Source organism: Phoenix dactylifera, chromosome 7, assembly GCF_051530095.1.
Source record: "Phoenix dactylifera cultivar Ajwa chromosome 7, Ajwa_hap1_PhDact_Kaust_v1.1, whole genome shotgun sequence".
Taxonomy (NCBI): domain Eukaryota; kingdom Viridiplantae; phylum Streptophyta; class Magnoliopsida; order Arecales; family Arecaceae; genus Phoenix; species Phoenix dactylifera.
The window spans coordinates 27,292,921-27,305,901 of NC_143196.1; the positions used below are offsets into that span (position 1 = coordinate 27,292,921).

The 12,981-nt window shown below is 34.6% G+C and overlaps 1 protein-coding gene across 1 annotated transcript; it reads left to right on the plus strand.

Annotated features, from left to right (window-relative positions):
* The first annotated feature begins 704 nt into the window (after positions 1 to 704).
* LOC103716128 (transcription factor MYB93) lies at positions 705 to 3,403 on the plus strand. The gene is made up of 3 exons (XM_039127781.3): positions 705 to 2,135; positions 2,222 to 2,351; positions 2,451 to 3,403. Exons 1-3 carry the CDS (start codon positions 2,003 to 2,005, stop codon positions 3,181 to 3,183), a joined length of 996 nt encoding a protein of 331 aa, XP_038983709.3. The 5' UTR covers positions 705 to 2,002; the 3' UTR covers positions 3,184 to 3,403.
* Positions 3,404 to 12,981: the final 9,578 nt, after the last annotated feature.

Consider the following 12,981-nt stretch of genomic DNA (forward strand, 5'->3'; position numbering starts at 1 on the left):
AAAGTTGCTACATTGTTAGGCATGACATGGAAATCTCAAATTTTGATCTATTTTTGTTGTTTGCAGCTCCAAAGTCAATCATCACGGCCTGACCATTTATTATATACTCAGATGTACTTATATGATTAGTAAAGATTGATGGTGTAATAAGACGACTGTCTGAGATCTATTCTCACAGTAGTATGAATGGTGGATCGGTCTGCAACGGTGCACTGTCTCTCCTATGATATCTGCTTGTGTTGTAACATATCCCTGAGTACATGGAGGGTAGTTTAGAAATCCCTAGAAAAGATGATTCAATAGTCTCAATTTCAAAGCTTTATAGTGGGTTGTTTTCTACGTACCTATCTTCTTGGTCTGTGTCTTAGAGTCAATACATGTTTCTATCAAACAATGTACGGTCGTTTCTACCTAGAAAACTAAGGTTCGATTAATCTTAATATAGTGCTTGACATCGATCATAAGAAAGAGTTGCCAGCCGTCAGATTATAGTTGGAAGACCATCTTTGATTTCCCAAGTGGATTTTTACGTGGGCTTTGGGTTGAGACAAGGAAAGCGTGTCTACGTGAGAAGTTATGTACGCATGCAAAGCAGAATAAGTCTAACGTGTGGACGTCGTGCGGCTTTGAAACTTGATAGAGAAGGTTTTGTGTATTAATAGGGGGATGGTTGGGGGTGGTGACGAGGGTTATTTGCTTTTCTTATGTTGCGTGCATGGGGAGGGTTTCTGATCTCACGTCCCAAGACACGTGGACTTCTCCCATTTACGTTCGCTGTCTCCGAATGGAGCTGATGACGGCCTAGGAGTGTTCGTGATAGGACATTGCAATCGGCGATGCTTTTCCTTGGAAATTCCAGTTGTCTCCCTTTAATGTGCTAACCCTTGTAGCCTTTGATGAGGCTGCATCTTATGTGCTCTCTTATAACCTTTTTGGCTACAAATTATAGGTAACAAACTTACAATTATATTTGAGAAAGAAAGTAGGCATGAACCTTGTTAGTTGTAATGCATGAAAGCAGAATTAATTTTCTACAATTCTAAGTGTATTTCTTATTTAATACACTAGACAGGTCTTAGTCCGGCATCCGTGAAGAGCTGTTGAAGTTCCGTCGATTAAATGATTGGTTGCAAATATTGTTCATGTTGGTTTATAAATGATGCATATATATGTGCTGCTAGAACCAGATTGCAGATGATTATTGTGATTCATGTTATGTAATTGAGAGCATGCCGAGAATTTTTTGTTATGCTAATTTGGATTTTAATTTTTGAATGTTTCTTTTGACTACTTTTTATTTTTCAAGTTATAACCATTTTCTTTTGTAAACTTTGTTCATTTCTCATGGTCGGTATTCTAGTTTCTGAAATTTGCTCTAGGAGGTACGTACCTTGCTTGAGTTAACAAGTGGTCAAACAACTTATGCAGTTCTAACTCAATTTTTTTGATCTAAACCCCTTCCTCTTCTCCGTATTTGGAGATTTCGTTTTTTCTTTTAATTTACATATAATATGCTCGTAAAGGACTCACATTTAGGAATATAATCTTAAAAGAAAAAACCTCTAAAGGGTGAGAACTATATATGCATAAGATATCTCAGAAAAATACGTAGCATGAAATGCTCCTTGCGTCCAGATGCATGATATTAGCCATGCATTGAAATATATAACACTTTACTACCTCTTTTGAATTATTACATAATTAGCAGGATCACAGCCGTCCGTAATGTGCCCGTCCTCGCACTGCACGTGTGCAGGGCACGTGCGGATGTACAAGCAATGTTCCACTCAGAACTTAAAACAGAAAGCGTTAAATGTTAATAATTAAGAGGGCTAATTAGTCTTTTTCCATAAGCTATAATAACCAAGGAAACAAAGCCCAAGAAGTGTATAAATGAAGAAGCATAGTTCTGGTGGGTGGCGAGGTAAGGGTAACGCAGAGAAGGCTGTCATATATAAGCCTCCACCAATACCCAAACCCCACCACTCCCAGAAGGATACCCATGGGAAGATCCCCCAGCTCTGTTGAGAATGGCCTCAAGAAGGGCCCCTGGACCCCTGAAGAAGACCAGAAACTAGTCCAATACATCCAGGAGAATGGCCATGGCAGCTGGAGAGCTCTCCCCAAGCATGCTGGTCTCTCTCTCTCTCTCTCTCTCTCTCTCGCTCGCTCGCTCGCTCTCTTGCAGCTATCTAAATATTGGTTATCTTTCCTCTTGAAGGACTCAATAGATGTGGCAAGAGCTGCAGGCTAAGATGGACCAACTACTTGAGACCAGACATCAAGAGAGGCAAATTCTCCCAAGAAGAAGAGCAAACTATCCTCCATCTTCACTCTATTCTCGGCAACAAGTATGTTTCCACATTCCCTGCATGCTACTATGCTCACTCTATAATCTCCAATGAGCCATCTTTGATCTTAATGGAAGCCAAACTTTTTGGTTCGTGTAGGTGGTCGGCGATTGCGACGAACCTCCCGGGCCGAACCGACAATGAGATCAAGAACTTCTGGAACACTCACCTCAAGAAGAAGCTGATCCAGATGGGGTTTGATCCGATGACCCACCGCCCGAGGACCGACTTCTTCGCCACCCTCCCCCAGCTTATTGCCCTTGCCAACCTCCGTGAGCTCGTCGATGCCCACCCCTGGGATGACCATGCCGCCGCGCGCCTTCAGGCTGAGGCTGTCCGGGCTGCAAGGCTTCAATACTTCCAGTACCTCCTCCAGTCAGCTGCAGCCATGGCTAGTAACTCCAACACCAATAGCCTTAGCACCATCACCACCAGTGACATGGATCCTACCGGCCTTTTGAGCCCCCTACAGGTGCTTTCCTTTGCTTCAGACGTCCCTACCACAAGTCCTATTGAAAGTATTGGTGGCCAGAGCCAAATCAGCCAATTGCCAGATCTCCACATCCCATGCTCTTCTTTTGACGTCCAACCTATTATGAGCAGTGACACCATCCAAGGATCCAACTTCGGTTTTTTAAGCCAGGGAGATCCGAGTGGCACCCCAAGAACACCATTAATATCACCTCATTCGTCTCTTCCTCCACTCACCGATTTGTCGGCCGGCAACCCAGGAGACGCTTGCAGCACCTCTAGCTGCGGCGGGACTGGGAGTCCTCTTTCCTTCTGGCCAGAGCTCTTGCTTGATGATCCATTTATGACCGAGTTTGCTTGATTATTTTTATCTTTTTCAATACGTCCATATCATTATATCGTTTATCCATTTCTTTTCTTTTCTTTCATATTTCTGGGGAGTTTGAGATCAGTGTTAATAGTGCTTGCATGCATTGTTGATCGACATTAATGCAGTGCATATCTTATGCAGATACTATCACACTTGTATGTGTACACACGCAAATGCTTATATATACTTGGCTTGGGTTTTGGTGCTGCTATTCTTCCTCTCTCTTACTTTTTCCATGGGTTTTTTTCATTTGCTTCTTTTCAATTCTAGATTCTAGCCTAATTTTATCCATTCTAGATCCTCTATCTATGCGCCTTTGTTGATAAAAATAACAGCGTCATATGACAACATATATATAACCATAATGATCATGGTAATTGATATATAATAACAATAGCAATGTCTGTTAGGAATTTTAAATTCATGTCCATGTACGGATGGCAATATTTTTCTACATTAGATATGTGTAATGCATAATTATTTGCTAAAGAAAACACAAAGAATCATAGCTAAGTCATCTTGCATGCAAGTTGTCTAAACATTATGTAGAATTCTTTTTGATATGGTAGTGTTAATTAAAAGATTATTATTTTTCTCATGGTCAAGTAGGATTCCTTTAGTTTTTTTATTTTTTGATTCAGCCGCAATGTTACCTCCATCTGATTTCTTGCAACATATGCCTTCAATTAGTTATGCAGAGATCATTTTCAATGGATTGCCTACGAAAACCATGGTGCTTGGTACCACCACCTTTCCAATAATATATACCCTGGAGGAGAATGAGAAATGGAAATATTTTTGCTAAAAGATTTCGGTTTAAATTATACATTTTTCAGAAATTTTTTTTTGGAGAAGGTGGAAAAATATGGTTTCTAAAAGCTGATGTATTGGCCATATCAGTTATGACTGACACTGAGATGAACTGAGATTAGTTTATACTGGCCAAGGTGGAAGATTGGAGAATCTGAAGGGGCCAAGATATTGCAATATCAACCAATATAGTAAAACCTAGTTCAGTTGTCTTTCTAGACCTTGATTTTATATTTACAAATCAAAAATTCATTTGAGATAACAATAACAAGATTAAATAATCCGAACCAATATGTTGATTGAACTTGCTAATATCTTGAAAATTATTGGTTTAATTTTATCGGATAATAAAAGATGCAATTTTAAATGTCACATTAATGGGTGCCCAATTCATATACGAACCAATATCTCAACCAGCATGAACACCTTAGCAAAGTTTTCTTTCCCTTGGTTCTTTTCTATCAAGGAAATAAAGAAGGGTACTCTAAGAGGAGTTCTATACAGAGAAGATAAGGATGATAGGGGAGTAGAGAAGAAGCAAAGGAGATTCAACTTGAGAAGACATATGTTCATATCACAAAGAAGACATAGGATAAAGGTCCATCTATCATCCCTGAGCTGAGAAATCCAACTTGAGAAAAGGAACCATAAGAAACATCGAAGTTCCCCAAAAGATACCTGCTCATAAAATTTCTCTCATTTCTTTCCCTGAACTTGTACCTTCTCCATTTTCAGAAGAAAGATATGTGTGCAAACCAAGATTATTTCTTCTCAGGTATATTAAGGAGGCTTGGAATTAACCCATACTTCTAGATAACTTTAACAACTATGATAGAGAAAAAGTAGAGAGGAAAACATGCCTTCTCAGGCAGTTAGAGAGTTGACAGAGGGTGTCATGTCCAGAAAAGAGACAGAGAACAAAAAGTATAGCAATGATGGGAAGGACCCAAAATAGTTGAAGGCTTGCCATTTCCCAATAACAATGATATCAATCACAATCCCACTCGAGCAACATGAGGGCAAGTTTTATAAACATATGTCACAGTCTCTTTGTTAAGAGTAGACCTCTTAGTAATCATACTCTTGCTTTCAAAGAACCATGTCCCATTTTCTTAGTGAGCAGGTGGAGTAGATGCCTTTTCCTACAAGGGATTGACTGCTAAGACCAAAATTAACAGGCCCCATTGAGCCCCACCCCATTGGTAAAGTTGAATTGCATGTCACCATGTATCGCACACACCTTTGTTTTCTTTTGGTGATTCAATGTTTTGGGTAAAGCCTTCACCTGTGTTCTTGTGTAGAAAGGTCGATTAAAAGTGGGGGTTGGTCTTGGTTACCAAGTAAGTGTGGAAGCATTTAACAATGAAAGGGAAACTCCATTACCTAATCCTCTACCCCATTAATTTGGTTGCATACTAGATGAAGTTTCCTACGTCATTGATAATGTTCAACATTAAAGGATGCCCTGTGATTTGGTGCCCAAATTTACAACGTTGGTGACTGAGGGATGGAAATGATGGCTCTGAGTAGCAACACCAGAAAGGGACCTTCTCTGTCTCTATAATAGATTAATCCATCACCAGTTGGCAGTAGGATGGCCGAACGACTTTAGTGATTCTATACTAGTGTATCTGAATAGAATCTGTGTGTATTCCTTATTTGTATTCTATACTAGTGATTCTATACCTGTATGTTGTTGCTACTGAAGTGTTGCTCCTTACCATTAACCTCCATCATATTGTATTTCATTATTATATGTTAAGTGATTTTTGAATAGTTTTACAGTCATTAACTTATGAAAAGCTCCAAAATGAAGTGAATGGGGATATATGATATTTATTGATATTTTAATATCCTCCCACTTACTCTTCCCTTACAAATATATCATTCGAGTCCCCAAAATGATTGAGAATAAAACTTCTTATACGTAGGTCTCTTTCAAAACAAATATATAGCATATTTACCATACTTCATTAGTTTGCTATCATAACACGAACCCATAAAACCATTGCCATCCATGAGGTATTCTTTCTGCACCCGCTCGAGTGCGTCGCATGCTGTACTCATCACTGCGATATTGTGAAACGTGTATAGATTTTCTTAGGGATTTGATCCGGTAAAAGTAGAAGATGGAAGAGAAAAATGATGACAACCAGTTACCACTGTGAAAAAGAGAGAGGTTATTTTCTATTATCGCTCTCTTTGTTTCTTGTTGGCCAGTTTCCTTCTCAGTTTTCTCTTCCATTTCTCTTCGCTTCAATTCCTGAGCTTTGATAGGCTTCACCACCCATCACCGGAATCATCTTCTACCATCAACCAGCTTTGGAAAAGGTTGCTTCTTGCTTGTAAAAAGCTTTATGGCTTTTTAGATGGTATTGGAATCTCTGCAGCTGCCATAGAATAAGGATTCCTGTAAATCTTTGCTTGGTCCTGAAAAATTCAATCAAGATGCATTTTTGAGATAAATGATGGAGATAGTTAAGCAGGAAAAAAAAATCATATAGAGAAAATTTGCTCAAATACAAAAAAGTATAAAGTGCTATATGATGACTTATAAACTTTGGGACATGATCTTCAGCTATTATTTAAATTCTATATTTTTGTTTATCCAAAAGAACAAGTTTTTAAAGAGGCCTTCCATCTTTTCTGGCGATGACTTTTTTTTTTTTTTTTTGGAAGATCAGGAAATCCATATCTTTTGATGCTCATATTTTTAATTATCCAGTTGATGCGCTTGAATATAGGTTGGGAATAACAGACATGGCCTTCTCATTGGTAATTTAACACTTGTATTTTCATTTCTCCAATCCTCCTACAAGAGCATGATTTAGGAAAACCGAAGCTATACATCAGGAAAAAAAAAGTTTTTATCTTGTAATCACCTTGTACCCTTCTGTTCTAATGGTTATCCTGTATATACAAGCCGGTGATGAATAGTGATGGGAGGCTGGGGAAGATGAACTCTGGTGATGAGAGTAAGAGATCAATGTCTAAGAAGAAGGTAATTTAATGAAGAGATATGTGATGCCAACATTTGGATGATAGTCGGAGGTAGCTACTGCAATGACGGTGGACATTGGAGAGTCTTCTAAGTTTGGTGGGAAGAATGCAGAAGATGAGGGAGGAATTAGAAAGGCAAAGAAGAGAAGATAAGAGTCCTAGCAGAACAGAAATAATAATATAAAAAAACAATAATTTAACATACGGTCCCTCCATGGACCCATGTGTAAGGAAAGGCCTTGTTGAGTGGTACTTTAATTTCCAGCCCCTCTCCCATCTGTCGCCAAACCATGGCCTCTGTGCTTCAGAGGGACTGGCTATTAAAAAAACTTTTCTAGGTGGACCTGATGTTAGTCAAGAAGACCTTTTTGTTAGAATCTGGTCCATATAAGGATCCGTCATTAAGTTCCTCCAAAAAAACAATATTTTGTTAATATACTTTAGTTATCGATTGCTATTTATCTCTCTCTTGACTTAATCTTGACCAAGTGCAAAGCAGTATGTTTTGCCTCCACAAAAAAAGTACATTATCATTATTCGTATTATATTTTATTTTAATAATTTTATTTTTTTCATGGGTTGGTATAATTTTTTATTTTATTTACTTTTGAATGTGGATTTATGTGTTATATTTGCTTGTGCTAGTCTTATTATCAAATATTTTAATACAATGAGTTTATTATAACATATATATACTCATACATGTATATGGATATATATACACCTACCTTCGTACATTATAAAGGTATGGACTATACTTCTCTTTAAAAGATAAGGAATCTACTCAAATTTAGCCATCAATAATGGGACATTTAAGATGAAGATCTACATATTAGTCTTTATTACCCTACAAAAAATCTCTCAAAACCAAAATCATACATTTTGGTAGCCTCTGAACTATGCATCATGTGGACAAAAATATGAACAATTTTCACTATGTTAATATCCTATATTATATGATAAGGCATTTAAATTTAGAATTGTCTTTACAGACAACTTTCTTTCAATTAAATAGCTAATCCATATACTCATGAAACTTAGGTCAACTTTGTTAGGGTCAAACTGGTTAGTCAATAAGGCTTAACTATAACAAACCAGCCTAGATTTGACTCAAACTTTGATTAGTTCTCCTTCTACATATTTATTCCAAGTGTTCATAATTTTCACTTGATCAGCATCCTAACCCTCTTTTTTCAAAGTTCAAAAGTAGGATAGATTCAAAAACTTTAGTCAATTTTTTACTTAATTTAAGGATAAATAAAAATAATCGACTTAAGCCTTAAGCCACTTATCTCTTTAAGCTAAAATTAGCTTTTAGGTTTCTCTCTTTCACATAGATTAATCCTAGTCTTTCACAACTCAAATTTATGCAAGTATCCTAATGTCAATCATAGCTTCACTCTTGGACTAATCGTAGTGATCGCAATAGGAAACATACACAACAGGATTGATCGTAACCTTTTACAATCATCCAATGTCAATTATAGATACCCTTCTCTCTAGCTAGCTAGGGGAGGATTTTTTTAGACAAGAACACCCCTTGGAGCTTGAAAAGCTCTCTTTCTAACATTACCCTTTTCAAAACCTTAGTATGCAGTCAAGAATTTTTCAATTCATCAAGATCTAATCAAGCAAGAAAACAAGAAAAAAGCCCAAGGGAAGTCTTTAGCAACAAGACCCATAGGATGCACCCAAGATAGGAGCACTTTGGCACCCATCTATCAATCAAGATTTTATCTACTAGTTTGATTGCATTCACCCCCGTCGGGTGTGGGCCGCCCTTGTACCAAAAAAAAAAAGGTTTTATCTACTTTCTCATCCTTCATGCACTACTTTACATCTTGCAAAGTACTACTTTATCCATGTTAACCATCACTCCATGCTTATAAACAACTTTGTTTTAGAATTGCATTGCTTCTTAGTGTGGTTATTCACTTCTTTTATTTCTTTACTTTTTTTGCATCTTTTTTTATTTTTTCTTGAATTTTTTGAAATTTTTTTTTCTAATCAAGATTGATTTACTTTTACCTTCTGAAAAATCCTACCACCTTTGAACCTTAAATAACAAGCTGAAGGTTTTGACCTAAAGTCATGGAATAAAGTCTGAATGCATGCATAATACACATCCATCCTTAGGATCTGCTCCTTCCAATAGTGAGTTTCGTTAAAGGATCATAAGATTGTTTCGATGGTTCGCTGAGGGTACCCTTGGTCCTATACAATCTTTAATCAATTCCATAAGACTTATCTTTATCTATTCATCTTAGATTTTTCTAGTTTTACTTATGCAATAATTAAGTAATAGCTTCATAACCGGTAACCCCTCATTTGCCCCAATCCTCACGTAAAGGGTGAGGGTACTATAGTAAAATATTTAAATTGATAATTTACCTTATTGATCACGATCTATATATATTTAAACAAGTATAAATTATAGGAGAGCTTTTTCCACCATTTCTATAAAAAAGAACATGTATAAATTAAAAACTATAGATATTTGTTGATTAGGTCATAGAAAAACATAGTATTCTAGTATTTTAACTGTTCATCTTTGCAACCACATAATGCATAGTTTAGAGACAAATATAATATGTTATTTTTTATTTCTAGGTATTTTTAGTAGTATAGATAATAATCAATAGTATGAACCTTCAATTTGGATGCCCTAATATTAATTTTGGAGTCGAGAAAAGTAAATGTCCTCTCTTCCCATGAGAAATATAGTCCATCTAGTCTCTCTCAGTATATGTATGCATGGATGCATGCATGTGTATATATGTATATATATATAGTATATATGTATATATGTATATATATGTGTGTGTGTGTGTATATGTATGTATATATATATATGCGCGCGCGCGTATGTTTACCTATAGATCTATAATATGTTACTATTTATATTATGTGCCTTACTTCACCAAATCATATACTTAATTTTGTACCTTGATCCTTTAAACTTTTTGTAATAGTTTTATTATATTAATTATTTATAAAATATATATAGTATATATATATTATATTAAATAATATATACTATAATATTATATAAAATATATATAATATATATCTTAACAAGCATTATTCCACATTATTGTATTTTATTAATTTAATATAATTAAATTAATAATATTATATTATATAATTCTATTATTATATAAAAAATACTTTTATTATAAAATTATTGAAAGGAATTGTTAGATAAAAATAGTCATAAAATTAAATATTATAAATAATAATAATTTTTTAATATATGTAATTAAATATCCTATTATGTTTTTTTTATAATCATGGCATCGTCATAAGAATTTCATTCATGATATGATTTAATGTTGTCTTTACTTGAATTTTTGGACATATATTTTACTTTTATGAGTGAAAGAAATAGAATTCAAGAATAATAATAAGTTAATAAATAAGCAATCAAATAAATTAATAACCAAAAAAGGTCTCTCACACTATCATACTAAGTTATTTTATATTCATAAAAGAACTATGTTAGTAGTAAAAAATTCAAAACATTTGATAATAATATCTTTAGAATATTATATTACATTTTGTATCTATGTACAAGATACTACTCTTCATTTTAAATATTTATTATTTTATTTCATTATTATAATTATTATATATTATTAGGATATCTAAAAATTGTTAATAAATATAGTATTTTTAATTCATAAATAATGTTATTTTTACTTAAAATCTACTCCAAAATAATAGCCTCCAACAATTATTGTGTGCCATAATATTATAAAAGACATATTTAAGAATATATAAATATAATAAATACTATAAATTTAGAAAAAGTGTAAATAAAGAACTATTAAAAAAGAACTTCAATACTTGATTGTATAGTACTATTGAAAGAATTAGAAATGAATGAAAAGAATACAAAAGGTTTGATAATGGATAGAGTGAAAGAGGGTTCTATTTATATCTTAAATAAAATTTTATAAATTTGTATAAATATTATAAATTAGAGATAATTATTAATTAAAAATATTAGAGAAGACCTTCTTCACTTATTCTCTTTGATAATATTGAATAATCCGAACTAATAAGATGGAATATCTAAAAGGGTGGTGGATATTTAATATGGATACAATGAAAAGAGTAGTTTATTATAGAAAATTGGTATCTTGGTCAAACATTTCATACATTTTAATTTGCTTGAAATATTACAAAACTATTGTAGGATAAAATTTCTTTAAAATACCTACTCCAACCTAGACCCTAGGTCAAACTCTAGATGAGAAGCCCATCTTAATATTATCTTTAACCTAGATTATTCCATCTAAAACAAGTATCTTTCAAAATGGATAAGTAACCAACCAATCCTCATGTGAAGTTATCTTATTAGGTTAGCTTTATGAAAAAATATTTGGCCAAACTAGTTTCGATTTAGATTGGAGTTAACTAGTCATTCTCGTACATATCTATTTTGAGCCTACAAAATTTTGACTCAATTCTAGAATCCTAACCTACTTTTTTGGGTTAGGATTTTAATTATTAACCAATTTCTGCACCTAATTTTGGGATCATCAAAAATAACTTAAGCAAGTCTTAAACAGCCTTGCCATTTTAATCTAAGATTGGTCTTTTAGATTAGCTTATGTCATAGAAGGACTGATCCTAGCTTTCCATGACTTTAGTCCATGTGAGTAGCCTAGAGCTAATTTTTGCATGACACTCAGACAATTCTAAAGATATAATAGAAACTTGCATGGTAGGACTAATTCTAGCTCCTCACCAACACCTATCTTCAACTATAAATAAAGGGAGGATATTTGTAATATACAAAACACCTCTTCTGAAATTTTCTCTCAAATTCTAGCAACCCTAGTTTTCCCCATTTTAAGATTCAACTCTATAATCAAAAAACTAAAATCAACAAGATTTATTCAAGCAAGCTTAAAAGAAGGAGTTTAATAGAAATCGTTGGCAAAATAGGGCCCCTCCATGGGATCCTCCTAAGAGAGGAGCACTCCGATATCTTCAAAGAATCAAAAAGTATTTTCTTCCCTTTCTTCAATTTACTTTCACATGTTCTTACATTCTTGCATGACGATCTATGATAAGATAATGCAAACTCCTTTTTCAACAAGCAATTATATTTTAATTGCAATCATTCTTAGTGTAGCCTTGTTTGCCTTATTTTTTCTTGCTTTACTTTCTTACACCGTCCCTTTAATTTCCTTGAAATTTAGTTTAGCTTTCTAGTTTGATCACTTTGTAGCTTAGATTCTCGAATCTTTTCATCCCAATACTTAGAATACCTCCCAAGCCGTAGGACAAGGTCTAGACACTTATTAGGTTGTAGTTCACCCTCGAGATCTTATTATAGATAGCATGTATGGGCTTTACAAAAAGATCCAGGGTTGTTCCAAGGGTGGTCTCCTTCATTAGCAATACCCTTGGCAATGTCCAAGCTCCACTTAATTTAACTAGCCTGAGGTTTTCTTAGTTTTTACTAAAAGTAGATTAGATAGCAGTTCCAAAACTTCCAACCTCTCTCATGCCCAATTTTACTCTTATAATATTTTGGATGTCAGTGACTCTTTTAAGTCAAGCTAATTGTAGGAAGACATTTATAGGAAAAACAAGACATGTATGTCACAGTGGTCAACATTTAAGCTCTACCATGAAGTTCTGTCTACCATGTATTCTTCTTTTTTTTTTTTTGAAGGTGTATGTATTCAAACTTTATGAATGGGCTGTAGGTTACCTAGCCCACTTGGGGCATCAAGTGAAAAGAACAACTTGACTTTAAAAAGGCTCAATGTATTTCATTAACTTGGGCAACTGCTAAAACTAGCCCTATTGGGCCAAGGGATCCGAACCCCAGCAAGTCCACTGCAGGATGAGCTTGGGCTTAGTTCACATATTTTCATTTTCTTGGGACCTTGTTTGTGCAAAGATGAATGCTGTCCTCATTAGTTAGAGAAAAGGAAGCTTGCTGCTGCTATAAATTTTGAC